Here is a 17,940-nt window from a genome sequence, read left to right as displayed (position 1 = left end):
AAAAATGAAAATTTCATGAAGTGAGGAAATCTGTTTTGAAAATTACTATATCATTGCACTTAAAACAGAAGCTATACATAGCACACACTTTATATATATTTGTGGAATAAATGTGATTTTTTAAAAATCTAATGATATTAGAAATTAACATAAACAATGAAGAGAAGAAAATAAGTATATCATAAGGTATGCACATAGAAAATCTATAGGAATTGAGCACCAATAGATATGATTAATAGGAACTATACTATGAGATGACTCATTGCTTTAGGAGAAACTTGGATTGCATGGAGGAAATTATATAAGAACCAAGAGAAATGAGAAGTTGGATCTTCATCACATAGAGAAAAAATATTCAAACAAAAATAGAACATTTCTCTCATTCCCCACCCCCCCTTATACACAGAGTGGTCAGATTATTATGATCTCTGAATGCATAATAATCTGGCCACTCAGTGTATATCCTATATAATAAAAGGCTAATATGCAAATTGTCCCCTCGACCAGGAGTTTGACCAGTAGGCAGACCGGCCAACCGCCCATGTCCCCTCCCCCTGGCCAGGCTGGCCAGACCCCACCCATGCACAAATGCATGCACCAGGCCTCTAATATACACACTGAGTGGCCAGATTATTATGCGTTCAGAGATTATAATAATCTAGCCACTCAGTGTATGTATTTGTCTTTTTTCATTAGAAACTGGAGTACCTGAAAAGTTGTCACTAAAAGTTCCTTCAAACGTGGTTGAAGGCTCTGCCAGAGCAACGTATTCAGTTTTGGGTGAGTCTCCCAGCCCAAATGAAGCAGATGTCTACCACTACAGTTCTAGTGCCTGGGGCCTCACCATCCATGGTGAATGAGATCATTGACTCGAGTCACTGGATTGAGAGAAAGAGCACTAGGCTAAGGATTGCATTGTGTATTCATCAGAAAAGGTTTGAGTAGATGTTATGATATATTTGGATATACTCTAGAAAGTAAAAAGGGTCACCTCCCTGTGTCCTCATCTTCAAAGGATTGACTAAGTAGTGATGCTTCCTAATATATTTGAATATAGTTGGTTTTTACCAGACATGCCATTCAGTTTTTTCCTTGTGTTTTTTTCCCCATCCTTGAACCATTTACTTTACTTTTCTTACTTTTTTCTTTCTATTTTTGCATCTCCTATGCTTTCTTGTCCTCACCTCCATAAATGAGTTGACCTCTCACTTAGCTAGTTTCTATCTTCCTATCCCAACATAAACCAACTCCAATTTCTCCTGATTTTTCTATATCTTTCATTCCCCAGGTGATATACTAGGCTCTGCCATGCAAAATCTTCAGAATCTTCTCCAGATGCCCTATGGTTGTGGAGAGCAGAATATGGTGCTTTTTGTCCCTAACATCTATGTCTTGAACTATCTGAATGAGACACGACAGCTGACAGAAAATATCAAGTCCAAAGCCATCAGCCATCTCATCAGTGGTAAGAGATTACCCCCAATAAGAGAAACTTTAATTGAGTCCCTAAATATATCCTTCAGTGAATTCAAATCAGCATCCCTTTGGTTAAGATTTAATAATTATTTCTGCTGTGATACCAATAAAATGTCACACTATACAATCAGAAAATTCAATGCATCATCAAGTCTTGGAGATCCTATATAATAAAAGGCTAATATGCAAATCGACCAAAGTGGGGAATGACTGGTTGCTATGCTGTGCACTGACCACCGGGGGCAGATGCTCAATGCAGGAGCTGCTCTCTAGTGGTCAGTGCGCTCCCACAGGGGGAGCACTGCTCAGTGAGTGCAGTGGCAGTGGTGGGAGCCTCTCCTGTCTCTGTGGCAGCGCTAAGGATGTCTGGAGCAGGCCTAAGCCATCAGTCGCACAGCCTCCGAGGGCTCCCGGACTGCCAAGGGCACAGGCCCAGCAGTGCACAAATTTCATGCACCAGGCCTCTAGTATCTTAATAAAATAGTAGTTTTTCTATTACTGCTCAATGAGTTTTGAGGAAAAGACTGACTAGTTCTCCAATGTTTCTGCTATTTCATAAGTCTATGCAAACTTCTTCAGGGTACCAACGACAGTTGAATTATAAGCACAACGATGGTTCATACAGTACCTTTGGGGATCGTGGTGGTACAAGTCATGGAAACACTTGGTAAGATAATTATTTCCATATGCTCTTTGTAGACCATAATATTTCAGAATCATGGAAATAATATTCTCTGATGCTTGGAGTTCTTTTATGGAAATCTGTTATGCTTTAAAAACCCATATGGGTGTCATCACACTGGGTGATCTCACCATTCATCTGTGAAAGCTTACCTGCTCTGATAGCACTGTAGAGAGCAATAAAATAAGGAAATGTTGCCCCCAAAATGGAAATATAAGGCAGAAAGTGTCATAATGTGAAATGATCAAGGAAGAAGCTTCTACATCATACAATAACAAAAGGGAGCCTGGAAAGCACAGAAGGAGATTGTGATGTAGTAAAAGCATTCAGAAAATGGAAGTTTTCTGCCAAGCCAGTGTGGCTCAGTGGCTGGGTGCCAACCTATGAACCAGGAGGTCACAGTTCGATTCCGGGTCCGGGCACATGCCCAGGTCGTGGTCTCGATCCCCAGTGTGGGGTGTGCAGGAGGCAGCCAATCAATGATTTTCTCTCATCATTGATGTTTCTACCTCTCTCCCCCTCTCCCTTCCTCTCTGAAATCAATGAAAATATATTTTTAAAAAAGAAAATGGAAGTTCGGGTAGTGGGAAGTCTTGAAGGCTGCAACAAACACTTTGTGAGAGAAAAAAAAAGTGAAAAGTATAAACTCTGGAGAAACCAATACAATTGACAGAATTACAGAAGAGACTCAGATATTTGTTGGACAAAGAAGAGAATATTCAGTATTCTAGTATCATTTCCCCACCAATTCCCCCCCAGTAATTTCCTTCACTGAATTATGAACATCAGTGTCTGGAGGCAGGGCACAAAGTGAGCTTGTCCTCATGTCTCAGTTTCTTCTTTGCTGGACAGGCTCACTGCATTTGTGCTTAAGGCCTTTTCTCAAGCCCGGTCACACATCTTTGTGGAGGACTCACACATCACGAATTCCCTCACCTGGCTCTCACAGAAGCAAAAGGAAAATGGCTGTTTCCAGCGCTCTGGATCACTGCTAAACAATGCTATGAAGGTGATACCTTTAACATTTTTCCGGTTCCTAAAGACGGTGCTATGTCAGAGCAATGATGCTCCTGCTGATTTCCTCAAGACCTGGTGACATAGCTTTGAGGGAGGATGGTAGACTCTAAAATTTTTGATATCTAGCAACTAATTAGCAATTTTTTTATTGAATGAAAATAGTGTGCAAAAAAAAACCAATATATTACTAAAAGTGAGGGAAAGGGATTTGGGACAGATTCAAGAATTTTAGGGTGGAGGAAGAAAGAGGAAAATCAATACTATTACTCAAGAAAAGATGCTTTTTAGTTAAGATGCCCACAGGGAAATGTAGTCTTAACCAACTCTGACTGATGAGTATTGGAGTGTTTTAGTATCTCTGCCTCTGATCCTTACAGGGTGGAGTAGATGATGAGGTGACGCTCTCTGCCTACATCACCATTGCTCTGCTGGAGATGCCACTGCCTGTCACTGTATGTACTAGCACATTCCCTGTACCTGCCTCTCACAAACGTAAGAAAAGAAAGTCATGAGACTCTGAAGAAATGAGTTGTAGATTTTGTGTTATTTAAATTTGGTGTATTTCTCTGGAACATAAAGATCTACATCCTTTTGGAAGCTGTAGAGGAAATTATTCTCTGGTTGATCTATTAGGTTGTACAGGCACCTTGGGGCTTTTAATCGGGAATTAGCCTGGGGACAGTGCATTAACCTGGTCCTGCTATCTTCACACATTGCAGACCAGTAGTTTTATTGCTAGCTTTACCGAGTGGCCAGATAAGTGATTGGCCACAAGCCTGAGAACAGAAAACACGAGAATTCTCATGATCCGTCCGCAATGTGTTAATATCTCCTTTCTTCTTTATAGCACCCAATGGTCCGCAATGCTCTATTCTGCTTGGAAAGGGCATGGGAATCCACTTCAGAAGCCCAAGGAAGTCTTGTCTATACCAAGGCATTATTGGCCTATGCCTTTGCCCTAGCAGGAAACCAGGCCAAGCGAAGTGAGCTGCTTCAATCACTGGACAAAGAGGCTGTGAAAGAAGGTAAGAGCTGCTTCTGCAAAATTTACTTCCAAAAATCACCAGTGAAGAAGGAAGAGGACCGATTGAACTCATACCTATCATGCCACACTATACATGTTATGTTATGTTATGTTATGTTATGTTGTTATGTTATGTTATGTTATGTTTTATGTTATGTTATGTTATTATGATAATAAGAATAATTATCATTAACCAAAAACAAATTCTCTAGGTAACATGAATTATTTAACCAATTCCCATATTTTTAACTCTATACAGCCCATCTTCTAATATCGTACAAGTATGTAATAAACAGAAAGACACATGGGACCTTTCTTTACTTTCTTAGCAAAGATTTGCTGGATTGTTGATTACTTAATACTCTTACTTCACGTATGTCAATTCAAGAGCTCTGATTATAATGATGTCATGAAACCATTCTCTGAGCTTACAATGGTGTCTTTTTCCCTTTCAAAGGGGACTCGATCCACTGGCAACGTCCTGGGAAACTTCAAGAAGCTGAGGCATTCTCTTATCAACCCCGGGCTCCTTCTGCTGAAGTGGAGATGACATCCTACTTGCTCCTTGCCTATCTTACCGCCCAGCCTGCCCCATCTTCAGAAGACCTGTCTGTAGCTTCACGTATTGTGAAGTGGATCACCAAGCAACAAAACCCCACTGGAGGCTTCTCCTCCACTCAGGTCTGTGGAGAAACTCTAGAAAGAAAAATAAATAGATGAATACAGAAGGAGGCACAATCATATTCTACGAGTTGAATCGTTGAATAGTGTTTCTAATCCGTACTTCCTTCCTTCCTCCATCATCACAAAGGTCCCAGCCTCATTATTTCATATGTGGATTATTGCTCTGTTTAAAGTCCCAGATCTTTTCTCCCATAAAGTAGATAATCTTCCTAAAGCAGTGTTTTTATAAGATTACTTTCCTGATAACACAAATATTTTTCATCCAAAGACTAAAATTATGTAATATTTTACCCAAAATATTTCCTCTCCCCAGTAAATATGAATGTTTCCATCTAGTTAGACTGATCCCTTCGCTTTTTCTGGCATTGGTTCACTCCCTTTTCTATGTCATCAGTTACATTTCCCACACCTGATACTCCCTGATGCCTCTCTTCTGTATATATAAACTTTTCTCATTATTCTGAGATAACCATATTTCTCACCTTCTACTCTACTATTTTAGCTCTAATTTCTTCAACCTTCTCTGATTTTTTACAACAAATATCCTATATAATAAGAGAGGAATATGCTAATTAGCCATTATGCCTTGAGGTGTAACAACCAACCCAGTAAGGACCAGATCATGGATCGCAGGAGGGTGGGGCAGCAAACTCCAAGTGGCAGTGAAAAGCTACAGGAGGGGGCAGGGCAGCAAGCTATGGGGGGAGAGGGGGGAGGGGAGCCGGAGGGGGGCTACAGGAGGGCGGTGCAGTGGGCAGAGAGCTACAGGAGGGTGGCAGAGAGTTACTGGCACACGGATTCGTGTGCAGGGCTATTCGTTTTTATATAAATTTATAAATTTTTGAAATAGCCTCTATGTCAAATATTTGACTCTTCTTTCCATGTATATATTGTAAGCTCCTTGAATGAGGAAACTTCTTCATTTCCCCCAAAGTATCTATAATAGCTCATGATTAATAACCATGCCTGAGCTGAATTGAAATTCAGTTAATGAACTGTGTTTATAAATCTATAACTCTGAGAGAGAGAAATGTTGATATGGTTTACATCTAGTATGATTTTATTACCTTTCTCTCCTGTGATTTCTGCACCCATATTTTTCAGGATACGGTGGTAGCTCTTCAAGCCCTCTCCAAATATGGAGCAGCAACTTTCACTAAAAGGGAGAAAGCAGCTACAGTCACCGTCAAGTCTTCACAGACCTTCTCGGAAGAATTTCAAGTAGACGACGCCAATCGCCTATTGCTGCAGGAGGTTGCATTGCCAGAGATTCCAGGGGAGTACAGCACAACAGTGTCAGGGTCAGGATGTGTGTATCTCCAGGTGAGACTGCCAGGGTTCGGGGGATGCTACAAATGGGGGGAAAAGTCTCAGTAATTATATTTGAATTTCAAAAAGGAAAAAGAAATGTGTGCTAAGGGGAGGTATGAATCACCTAGAAGAGATAGACTGTTTGAGTGAAAAATTAAAGGATTTTTTCTATTTGTTTTAGACATCTCTGAGATATAACATCCTGCCCAAGAAAGAAGGGAAAGTTCCCTTCGCTCTGAATGTTGATACTCTTCCCAAGAACTGTAATGGAGTAGCTGCTCATAGGAAATTCCAGATTCACATCAACATTAGGTAAATCCTAAATCACTACCACAATTTTTGTAAAATATGACAAAATGGATTTTCTTGTGTGGGGGGATGCCATTACCCAAGTCACGCATAATGAAGGTGGAATTCTTGCAATATTTATTAACAAGAAAGTATTCTTCACTCTTACTGAAAAGTTTTAAACATTGAGAATATAATGTTGCCATATCTGCAGAGTGCAATTTCATAAAGATGGGTTTCCCAAACAACCATAACAGAAGCAAATAGAGTAGATGGAGCAGCAGAATGGTTGATAGAAATAGGGAATAGGGAACACTAGAAATAAGAGAAGGGAAGACTTCTTCCTTCCTTTCTTCCTTCCTTTCCTTTCTCTCTCTCTCTCTCTCTCTCTCTCTCTCTCTCTTTCTTTCTTTCTTTCTTTCTTTCATCCTTACCCAAGGATGTTTCCATTGATTTTAGAGAGAGAGGAAGGAAAGGGAGAGAGAGAGAGAGAGAGAGAGAAACATTGATGTGAGAGAGATACATTGATCAGTTGCCTCCCGTATGTGCCCCAACCAGGGATTGAACCCACAACCTAGGTATGTGTCTTAACCGGGAATTCGAACCCGAGACCTTTCGGTATACAGGACAATGCTCCAACCAACTGAGCCACAACAGCCAGGGCAGGAGAAGGGAAGATTTCTATCATGAATGAATTCCAAAGAATTTGTTTGAATGCCTTGTCCCTATGCCTTGACTTCATAGTTATATCGGAGAACGACCCAGCTCCAACATGGTCATTGTTGATGTAAAGATGGTGTCCGGCTTCATACCTGTGAAACCATCAGTGAAAAAGGTAAACCCTAAGTCCCTTACAGATAGCGGAGTCATGATAAATGTTGCCTTTACGCTTGTCAACTTTCTTTTATTGATTCCGTTTTCAAGAAGTTTACTCCCTCAAACTTGCTTCTCTAGTGTTTCCATCATTTTAATAGTGGGTATCATTGTTGTATGGTCTCAAGTAAAGGCATATTTAATAAATACTATGGTTAATAATGTTCCAACAAGCCCTGAGACATCTAGGGGACATGGAATGGTGTTGAATTATCTTCCAACTATACCTAAAAAGAAAAAGGGAGGATATACAGGATGTCCAAAAAAATGTATACACACTTTAACACCTGATAGCTCAATTTTGAAAATGAAATGTATTCTAATAAACACTGCCTTTATAATTATTCAAAGTGTGTGCATACATTTTTGAGGACACCCTATATCTTATATATATATATATATATATGTATATGCATATAGAGTATGGCAAAAGTAGGCTTACAATTGTAAATACACAAAATAGAGTTTATCCTTGTGTTATTTATTAATTATTGTATTATTTTCCATGTGAACAACTGTAAACCTACATTTGCCCACCTTGAATATGTGATATATGTGAAATATTATACTAGAGGCCCAGTGCAAGAATTCATGCATGGGTGGGGTCTGGCTGGCCCGACCCCAATCAGGGAAGATCGGGGTCAGGCCTGTTGGGAGGAAAAGATGTCAGGAGGTTTGCTGGTGCACCCACCCTTGATCAGGGCCTGATCAGGGCCGAGCCAGCTGGGGAAAGCAGCCTCGGGCGATTGGCCAGCAAACTCCTCCCCCGAATGGGGTGGGGAGGCAATTGGGGGTGGGAAAAGCTGAGGGGAGGGGCCGAGGGCCAATCGGGAAGATGGGGGCTGATTGGGGGTGGGGCTGGCTGTGGGGAGGGGCTATGGGTGGTGGGCTGGCCAGTCCTGCCCCTTATTGGGGTAGGAGGAGGCACTCAGGGGCGGGGTCAGCCAGGGGGAGGGACTGCGGGAGGTTTGCCGGTTTGCTGGTCCCAGTGGGTGTCATAGCAACCAGTCGTTCCAGTCATTGGATTTTTATATATAAAGATATTCTGAAGAATTCAAAATGATCAGTTGGATGTTTCTGAGTAACCATTTAGATTATAAATATCTGAAAACTGCTTTCAGCCTGAAATTTCTTCATCCCATATCTCTGTCTTATCCTCCTGGTCAACAGCTCCAAAAACAGCCTCAGATTCAAAGGACTGAAGTGAGCACCAACCATGTCCTGATTTACTTCGAGGAGGTAAGATTCTCTGTGACTCTGCTAGATCTGGGAGCAGTGCCAGGGGTCCCCACAAACCAGTACAGATTCCAGCTAGTGCTTTTCACATACACAGGTGAGGGAGAAGAAAATAACCACATAGAAAAATGAATCCAGGACTGGTCAGCAATGCTCAGTTTACTGCATTTGACTGTCCATAGAATTGCCTCTTTTATGTCACTGAGTGTGTTACGCAAGTCCCCAATTGTCTCATTCTTTCTGTGAGTTTTGTTACAAATGGATAGCATGCTATGTTAAGAAGAGAGGATGGTGATTAGTAACTAAGTTAATCTTCCATTTTAATTCAGTTTTTCTGTCTCTCCAGCTAACCAAAGAAGCCTTGAGTTTCTCCTTCTCGGTGGAACAAGACATCCAAGTAGATCATTTAAAACCAGCTTCAGTAAAAGCCTATGATTATTATGAGACAGGTGAGTGGGATTCAGACATGCTGAAGTTTGCGGGGAAGAAAGACTAACCCTAGGAAACTCCACAATTTGTTACTGGAAGAAAAAGCGAGCTTATGGCCACCAGATAATCATGCTCCTGTACCTCTCACCTGACCCCTAAACAAGTCTTAGAACCATTCTTATAAATTGATCTCGATTCCAGTCAAGAGCATGTACCTCCGTTGCAGGCTTAATCCCCAGCCCTGGTCTGGTTGGGGTCCGTGTGGGAGGCAATCAATCAATGTTCCTTTCTCTCTGTCTCTCCTCCTCCCTTCTACTCTCTCTAAAAATAAAATAAAATAAAATCAGTGAAAAAATATCCTCTGGCAAAAACAAACAAAAACTTCACTCCTTCTTAGTTTAAGGGAAGGTTCAGGGAGGAAGGCACAACTCCAATGAGAAAGACACAGCTGTGAAAGGGGCGGTGCAGTGCTCTAGAGAGGTAGAAACTGTCTTCCATCTGTGAAACCTGCCCCTCCATTCTGTATCCAAGCCCAATGTTCTCCCCTTCACCCTTCCACCCCAGTCCCAAAGGGCTTAGTACAGAAGGAAGTCACTTTTATTGGCTCCATAATTGATTTTATACTTTCTTTCTTAGCTTACATTATACAGTTTATTTACAATTCACTGCTCATCTGCCTGTTGCTGAATGTCTTCACTCTTTCTGTCTCATCATGTTTGTGTTTCAGAGGAGTTCACCATTGAAGAGTACAGTGCTCCATGCAGTGCTGGTAAAGTAGAAACGGAAATCTAATGCCAACATAAAGAAAATAAATATCTGTTGTCTGCACATTGCTGATTCTTGAATATCTCTTTATCAAATTGTAAAACTCTCCGGGGCATCATTTATGAATTAAAGTATTTCAAATGTATTACAGAATTTCTCAGTAGAAAAATGCAAGTGAAGTATAATTACTGGTGTCTGGGATAACTTGTTTGAAGATGAATTCAGTAATTTGCTGCATATAAAAAACAAGTAATCTAATATTTACTTTAGGTAATACATTTATCACCTGTGACCTTCCTAAGTGTTTCTAAACTTAGACTAGGAAACTTTTCACTGTAACTATCCATACAGCACAGTGTGAGAGATGCGATCTACAAGACCTTCCTCTAGAGGTTGACAGGGTTCATCTTTGACAGTAGAACACTTGCTGGGAGACCTTCAACTCTCCACTTTAAAATATAAAAAGAAAAACCTAAAACAGCTCTATCACAAAAAATAATTAAAATATATTAAGTTTAAATATTTATTCTTTATAAATAAAATGTGAACAATTATTCCTTTAGTAGAACACAGAATTTCCCTAATATTTCTACGTTTCCTTTTACTGTGTAGAATCTGAACATGGAAATGCTTGAAAATGGAAACGTACGGGTCTTATAAAATGAAATTCTCCAAAAATGAAGAAAAAAGACTTACCAGGAGAAAAGATAGTGGAGGAAAGAAGGAATAGAAATTGGAAATAGATAAAATTTGTATGTTGAATAAATTTATGACATTTACAACTCTATTTTTTCTTTTGTTCTTTATCAATGTTATATTTCCCTTTTGAAATATGTACCTATTCCCCACGCTGTTTTTAAAAACACTAAGATATTATACAAAGAAGTGCATTCAAAAACACTTCAACAACCTAAGACAGGCACAGTCACAGAGGGGCCATCAGGAGAGAACTTGGGGGTCAACAGAGGTGCAGGGGCCTGAACCCTCACCCCTTCTGAGGGAGGTCTCCTGCCCCCATGGCTGCTTAGCTTCCCATGCCCAGCTCAAATCAGGACCCAGGTAACAGACAGAGACTTGGCCGACAGCAGCTGCCCTCTCACTGCAATAAGACTTGTTTGAGTTGTCTTGTACCCATGGTGTGGGGAAGTGGGTTTTTGATATCTAAATCCAGCCTAGCACCAGGAATGCTCAGGGCCTACTCAAGAAGGCAAATAATCCTCTCCACTAATATTTACAGGGTAAAATAAGATTGTTGTTAGAGTATTAAATTTGACAGTAAAATAGTAGTCAAGTTTTCAGACTAATTTAAATTGGCTAATTGAAATAAGTGAATATTCTAGAAAAATCAATTGTACTGGACAAAAAGCTGTTCCTAAAGTGTTAACTAAAATTTTTATTGGTAGTTCATCTCATGGTAAAATTGTGTAACATGTAATGAACCTAAAGCAGTCATATTTTAGTGCAAAAAATTAAAATTTAAAAGCTATCAAGACTACATTATAAAATTTCCAAAAGCCTCCTAATATTTAAATCAAGAAAGGGGGAATAGTAGAAGAATATCATGTAAGGAAAAATATCCTGTAAGTAAATTACATCTAGAAAATTTTTACTTTAGAAAATTAACTTTCATTTGTAATGCTAACAGCAAGACACCCATGAAAAACACACATGGTGTCAAAACAAGCCAAAGGAAAATCGTTTGGGCAAAAAATGAAAAAAGATCTCAAGTAAAATTTATAGAAAAGATTCCTTTATTAACTTTTGGTCGAGAATATGTTTGTATATTTTCAGAAAACAACTCCAAGACCATGTGGATTCCTGCAACAGACAGGAATTGACAGGACTGCTCCAGCCATGAAGACAGAAGAGAAACAGTCCAGAGATGGAAGACGCTGATGACGCCTTGCCATATTAGCAGTCAGCAGCTGTGCATTGCTGCAGGTTGCCCAGGACCAAACCAGAGAGGGTCGGACCTGCATTACCACCATTTGTCCACCATCCAGAACTGAAATATCATTGCTGACATGTACACATAGGAACTGTTTGACATTGAAATTGGGACTCAAAAGAACTTTGGCCCAGAAAGAAATTCACTACAGACTGATTTATTTGCCTCTCAGCATAACCATTATTGCTTGTCTCATTTTCGGTTCTTATAAGTGTATTTCTAATAGCACATGATCTCACTCATCTAGGGGAAATAATGAACAACATAGACTGATGAACAAAAACACACCCGGAGACAGGGAAGCATCAATCAGACTGTCAAACCTCAGAGGGAAGGTAGGGGAGGGTGGGGGTAAGGGGGAGAGATCAACCAAAGGACTTGTATGCATGCATATAAGCCTAACCAGTAGTCACGGACAACAGAGGGGTGGGGGCATGCGTGGGGAGGGGTTTGGGATGGGAATGGGGGGATGAGGACAAATATGTGATACCTTAATCAATAAAGAAATTTTAAAAAAAAAGAAGTCATGTCTACTAGATAAATAATAAAAAATAAAATTTTGATTTCTACTAAAAAATAACACTTCAGATAAAATGGAGTTGCAAAAAATCTTCAAGTAACCCACAGGAAGGTAGAAAAAACACACAATTTTCTAAGAATGAAAACAACTAAAATGTTGATCAATAGGTGAATGATTAAACTAACTGTGGTATGTACATTTATATCACAAAATACTACTCAGCAATAAAAAGGAGCAAACTACTGATATACACAACTTGGGTTAATCTCAAAAACATTTGCTAGGTGAAATTAAAGCCAATTTCAAAGGGTCATATTATATAATATTTTTATATAGCATTCTTGAAATGATATTTCAGAAATGATAAAAATAGTGATTTCCAGGCTTATGAATGATAGAGCAAGGGAGAAGGGTGTGACTATAAAGGGATAGCATTAGAGAGATCTTTGTGGTGATGAAATCTTGACTATAGGAGAAGAAAAGGCCTGATTCAAGTTTTTACATTTAATTCCATCTCAAATTACTTTGTTGTCTGTTGGGTGATAAGTGCATATTGAAATGGACTTTCCTGGGGGAGAGAGGAGGGAATAGGGGACATCTGTAATAAGGTCAACAATAAAAAAGAAAGAAAGAAAGAAAGAAAGAAAGAAAGAAAGAAAGAAAGAAAGAAAGAAAGAAAGAGAAAGAAAGAAAGAAAGAAAGAAAGAAAGAAAGAAAGAAAGAAAGAAAGAAAGAAAGAAAGAAAGAAAAAGAAAGAAAGAAAGAAAGAAGAAAGAAAGAAAGGGCTTTTCTTCTCATGTAGCTTTCTGATAGTCCCATATATAATAGTCCCAATTATATATTTCTCTGCTAATAAAAAGTGCCTCTTTTATCACATACTAAATTATCATACATTCTAAGGCTTATTTCTGAGTGATTTATTCTATCCCATTAATTAGCTAGATGGTCTATTCTTTCATAGACTCCTTGTTTCTCTGTTTTCATGTTTTCTTTGTACTACTGAGCTCATTATTTATTCCAAATAAAACTTTGAAATCCATTTATCAAGTTAATTATCCTCATAGTCATATTGGGTACTTAGTACAGCATTGAATGTGAATGAATTTATAATGATTATGCATGTCAGTACTTTACAGTATTTAGCCATCCCTACTTAGCCATATTTTATCTTTATTTACTCAGTTCACGTGAAGTCAATTCTAATTCTGACTTGATTTCTGAATATGAACCAAACTACAAAGTCAAAATTAAAGATTAACTTTATGGACATACATAATAAGATAAGTTAAAAGCATAAAATAATGTATACATGGAAAAAGTATAAAGAGATAGACAAAAATAAAATTACAAGATGATGAAAGAACAAAACAATATTTCTTATTTGTTGATAGGAACCATTGAAAAATTTTAGCAAAAGAATATTTCAGATTCACATTATGAGAGTTTATTTTCTAGTCAGTGATGGGAAGAAGAAAACAAGTTTCTACTGACTTCCTTCCCATTTGCGCAGAACTGCGCTCTCTTCTTCAGGCTACATCCAATTTTTTAGCACAAATATCTCTCTTCCAACATACACAATTCCACATACTTAAAAATTGCTTATTTTCCTCTAATTTATAGACTCAAATCTCTTTAAAAACCAAATCTGTGTCTTTTTTGTCTTTTTCTAAAGTATATTTTTATTGATTTCAGAGAGGGAGAGATAAAAGCATCATGATGAGAATCATTGATTGGCTGTCTCCTGCACAGACCCCAGAGAAGATCAAGCCCGCAACCTGGTCATGTGCCCTGACAGGGAATCAAACCATGAACTCCTGGTTCACAGGTTGACACTCAACCACTGAGCAACACTGGCCAGGCCCAAACCTATCTTTTTTTATTATTATTATCTTTATTGTTGAGATTATTATAGATGTCCCTCTTTTTTCCCACCATTGTTCCCCTCCACCCTGTTCCGCCCTGCCCCAGGCCTTCGCCACCCTATTGTCTGTGTCCATAGATAATGCATATATGCATATAAGATCTTTATTTAATCTCTTCCCGCTCCCCTAACCCATTACCCTCTGAGCATCGTCAGTCTGTTCCATTTCCATGCCTCTAATTCTATTTTATTCACCAGTTTATTCTGTTCATTAGATTTCTTATTCATTTATTTTAATTTTTAGATTCGATTGTTATAGATACGTATTTATTGCCATTTTATTGTTCATAATTTTGACCTTCTTCTTCTTTTTCCCCTTCTTTTTTTTAATTTATTTATTTTAGAGAGGAAGGGAGAGGGAAAGAGAGATAGAAACATCAATGATGAGAGAGAATCATTGATTGGCTGCCTCCTGCACACCCCCCTACTGGGGATCAAGCCCGCAACCCAGGCATGTGCCCTTGGCCGGAATCAAACCTGGGATCCTTCAGTCCCCAGGCCAACATTCTATACATTGAGCCAAACCAGCTAGGGCCTTTTTCCTCTTCCTAAAGAATATCCTTCAAAAGTTCATATAATACTGGTTTGGTGGTGATGAACTCCTTTAGCTTTTTCTTGTCTGTGAAGCTTTTTATCTGACCTTCAATTTTAAATGATAACTTTGCTGGGTAGAGTAATCTTGGTTGTAGGTCTTTGCTATTCATCACTGAATATTTTTTTTGCCACTTCCTTCTGGCCTATATAGTTTCTGTTGAGAAATCAGCTGACAGTCATATGGGCATTCCCTTGTAGGTAACTAACTGTTTTTCTCTTGCTGCTTTTAAGATTCTCTCTTTGTCTTTTGCCCTTGGCATTTTAATTATGATGTGTCTTGGTGTAGTCCTCTGGCAGCCTCCACAGAGGCAATCTCCCTCCAATTAAAAAAAGGGGCTCACGTGGGTGCTGGACCAGCCCATTCCATGCCTCCACACTTCTTATCAGTCTCAGTGTGCTTTCTTCTTTACTTCTCTAGTTGTAGGACTTCCATTCAGCCAGCTTTCTGGTGGTTCTGGATGTTGGTTGTTCTGTATTTTAGTTGTAATTTTGATGTGGTTGTGGGAGGCAGAGAGTCCCTTTGCCTCCATCTTCAAATCGTGTCTCCAAACCTGTGTCTTAATCATGTCTGCAGCCTGCTCATTCACATAGTGCAGGGAATGTGGTAGGCACTCAGTAAAACAAAGGAGTGATTAAATGGATTGGTGCCTAAGTCAGCATATTACCATAGGTACAGTAGATAGAGGAGAAACGGGGTAATACAAAGGTATTAGCATACACTAGTACAGAAAATGAGCTACTAGGAAGAACATTTTCATTGAAATCTGACTTATTGCTTAATGTTTCACAAATACTCTATGGAAAAGATTTGCATAATTTTGCAAAGTCAGATAAATAAGGGGAAAATGAATTTTGGTTATTTATTAAGATTTTAAGCAAAACATATTTAAAAGTACATTTTACACATTAATTGAGCTCTAAGAGGAAAATCATTGCCTCTAACTAGCTGTCAGCAGTTATCAAAAGGGTAAAACAGCCCGACCGGCGTGGCTCAGTGGTTGAGCATCAGATTTCCCAGAGCAGGGCCCTGCCCATACCTTGATTTCTGACTTGTGGCCTTCAGAACTATGAACCAGGAGATCACAGTTCAAATCCCAGTCAGGGCACATGCCTGGGTTGCGGGCTCAGTCCCCAGTAGGGGACATGCAGAAGGCAGCCGATCAATGATTCTCTCTCATCATTCATGTTTCTATCTATCTCTCTCCCTCCCTTCCTCTCTGAAATCAATAAAAATATATTTTTACAATAAAAGAGTAAAACAAATAGTCTCTGTTATGGGTTGAATTGTGTTCCCCCAAAAGATATGTTGAAGTCCTAGCCTTTGTATTACTCCAGTCTCTGCAGATGCACTTAAGATGTAAGTTAAGATGAGGTCATACTGAAGTAGGATAGGTCCTTCATCCAATATTACTGTTGTCCCATATAAGAGGAAAAGACATTCAGAGGCAGGCACATGCAAAAGAAAAACAGAGTCAGACACACAGGAAGAATGCCCTGTGGTGATGAAGGCAGAGACAGGAGCTCCAAGGACTGCTGGTAACAGAAGAAGCCAAGAGAAAGGCATAGAACTGATTTCCCAGAGCATGGCCCTGCCAATACCTTGATTTCTGACCTGTGGCCTCCAGAACTATAAAAAAATAGTTTCCCTTGTTTTAAGCCACCCAGTTTGTTATGACAACTACTATCATATCCAATTAAAATAACATATTTTCATTCATTGGCCCAATTTACTTAGTTCCGTGGTCGGCAAACTGCGGCTCGCGGGCCACATGCGGTTCTTTGGCCCCTTGAGTGTGGCTCTTCCACAAAATACCACAGCCTGGGCGAGTCTATTTTGAAGAAGTGGCGTTAGAAGAAGTTTGAGTTTAAAAAATTTGGCTCTCAAAAGAAATTTCAATCGTTGTATTGTTGATATTTGGCTCTGTTGACTAATGAGTTTGCCGACCACTGCCTTAGTTCATTCTTCTTTGCCTTTTAAATCAGAACAAATAAATGAGAAGGTCCCAAGTGATTGGGCGAAGGAAGGAGAAAGCAATGAAATTTTTTTCACTGTTTTATTCAACTATGAAAATGTCTTGTCCCAAAGCTAAAAACAAACAAACAAACAAATATCACCTGAGATATGGGTTCATTTTTCACTTCCAGCCCTCAGCTATCCTTATAGCTCTTCTCAAAAAACAAATGAAACTCTTCTTATTGTTTAAGTTCTCTAGGAAGAGTTTTCTTGTTCATTTCTCCTGTGGTTATAAGAAAAATGGAATAATTCATAATAAAAATTTAAAAATCTATGAGTCATTACTGTTGTTGGACTTCAATGCATGTTTGGGTGAAAAGGTTGATTTGTAGAATTTAATCCATCCTGTACATGCCCTCAAGAAATGTGTGATTAGTCTTTAATATAAAGCAGAAGTATTATTGAAGACCATTCTTCTTAGTCATTTTAAAAATATAAGGGAATGTGAGAATATCTTTATGATTTTTATTTAATATTCTGTTATTTTTCTTTTATAATTTAAGAATCAGGATTAACAAAATGACATTAAAATTAAGAATATTCAAGGCACCAAAGGCAAAAGTTCTTCAAGGATTCAAGTTATTGTTGAACAAAGTTTTGCCTAAGAAAATCTGTGCCAATGTAAAGTGCACTTAATCTGATAAAAATAAAACTTGTCAAGTCCAGTAAATGACCGTTGATACTCAAAGTCTGTTAATACAAAAACCATGCAAAATACTTTCATCATCATTACACTTGAGTAACACTTTGCCCCAAATTATCTCTTCACTGGAACTGAGTAGCTGAAGGTAAAAATAAATTTCCTCTTCGTACCAGGCATTTAAAAAAAAAATGGAACACAAAAGGGAATGTCTTTGTCAAATATTTTAGAGTAAAAGATCACTTTTTTTAGGATTTTAGGTAGAAAGAGGAAGGGAGAGAGGGAGGAGAAAGAGAGAGAGAAAGAGAGATAGAGGTCATTTTGTTGTTCCACTTATTTATGCATTCATTGGTTGCTTCCTGTGTGTGCCTTGAGCAGAGATCGAACCCACAACCTTGGCATATCAGGACAACACTCTAACTAACTGAGCTATCCAGCCAGGGCTAAAGATCACTTTTTCTATAAAATATTGTGTTGTTCATAGTGGGACTCAAAGATGGATAGTATTAACTGTGCTA

At 38.8% G+C, this 17,940-nt stretch overlaps 1 protein-coding gene across 1 annotated transcript in view; it reads left to right on the top strand.

Moving 5' to 3' along the window:
• Window positions 1-9,812, top strand: part of LOC307102055 (alpha-2-macroglobulin-like protein 1) — a gene marked incomplete at both ends in the record, with an annotated part of 100,420 nt that extends 90,608 nt beyond the window's left edge. The window contains 13 exons of the mRNA XM_079775512.1: window positions 697-780; window positions 1,289-1,465; window positions 2,056-2,143; window positions 3,011-3,167; window positions 3,553-3,627; window positions 4,023-4,200; window positions 4,657-4,880; window positions 5,988-6,206; window positions 6,376-6,506; window positions 7,227-7,317; window positions 8,526-8,594; window positions 8,938-9,040; window positions 9,748-9,812. Of these exons, the coding sequence (XP_079631638.1) occupies window positions 697-780; window positions 1,289-1,465; window positions 2,056-2,143; window positions 3,011-3,167; window positions 3,553-3,627; window positions 4,023-4,200; window positions 4,657-4,880; window positions 5,988-6,206; window positions 6,376-6,506; window positions 7,227-7,317; window positions 8,526-8,594; window positions 8,938-9,040; window positions 9,748-9,812 (1,661 nt within the window). The remainder of the gene's footprint in view (window positions 1-696; window positions 781-1,288; window positions 1,466-2,055; window positions 2,144-3,010; window positions 3,168-3,552; window positions 3,628-4,022; window positions 4,201-4,656; window positions 4,881-5,987; window positions 6,207-6,375; window positions 6,507-7,226; window positions 7,318-8,525; window positions 8,595-8,937; window positions 9,041-9,747) is intronic.
• Window positions 9,813-17,940: the final 8,128 nt, after the last annotated feature.

This window comes from Cnephaeus nilssonii (assembly GCF_951640355.1).
Source record: "Cnephaeus nilssonii genome assembly, chromosome: 6".
In the NCBI taxonomy this organism is placed as follows: Eukaryota; Metazoa; Chordata; class Mammalia; order Chiroptera; family Vespertilionidae; genus Cnephaeus; species Cnephaeus nilssonii.
This window is presented reverse-complemented; position numbering and strand designations above follow the sequence as displayed.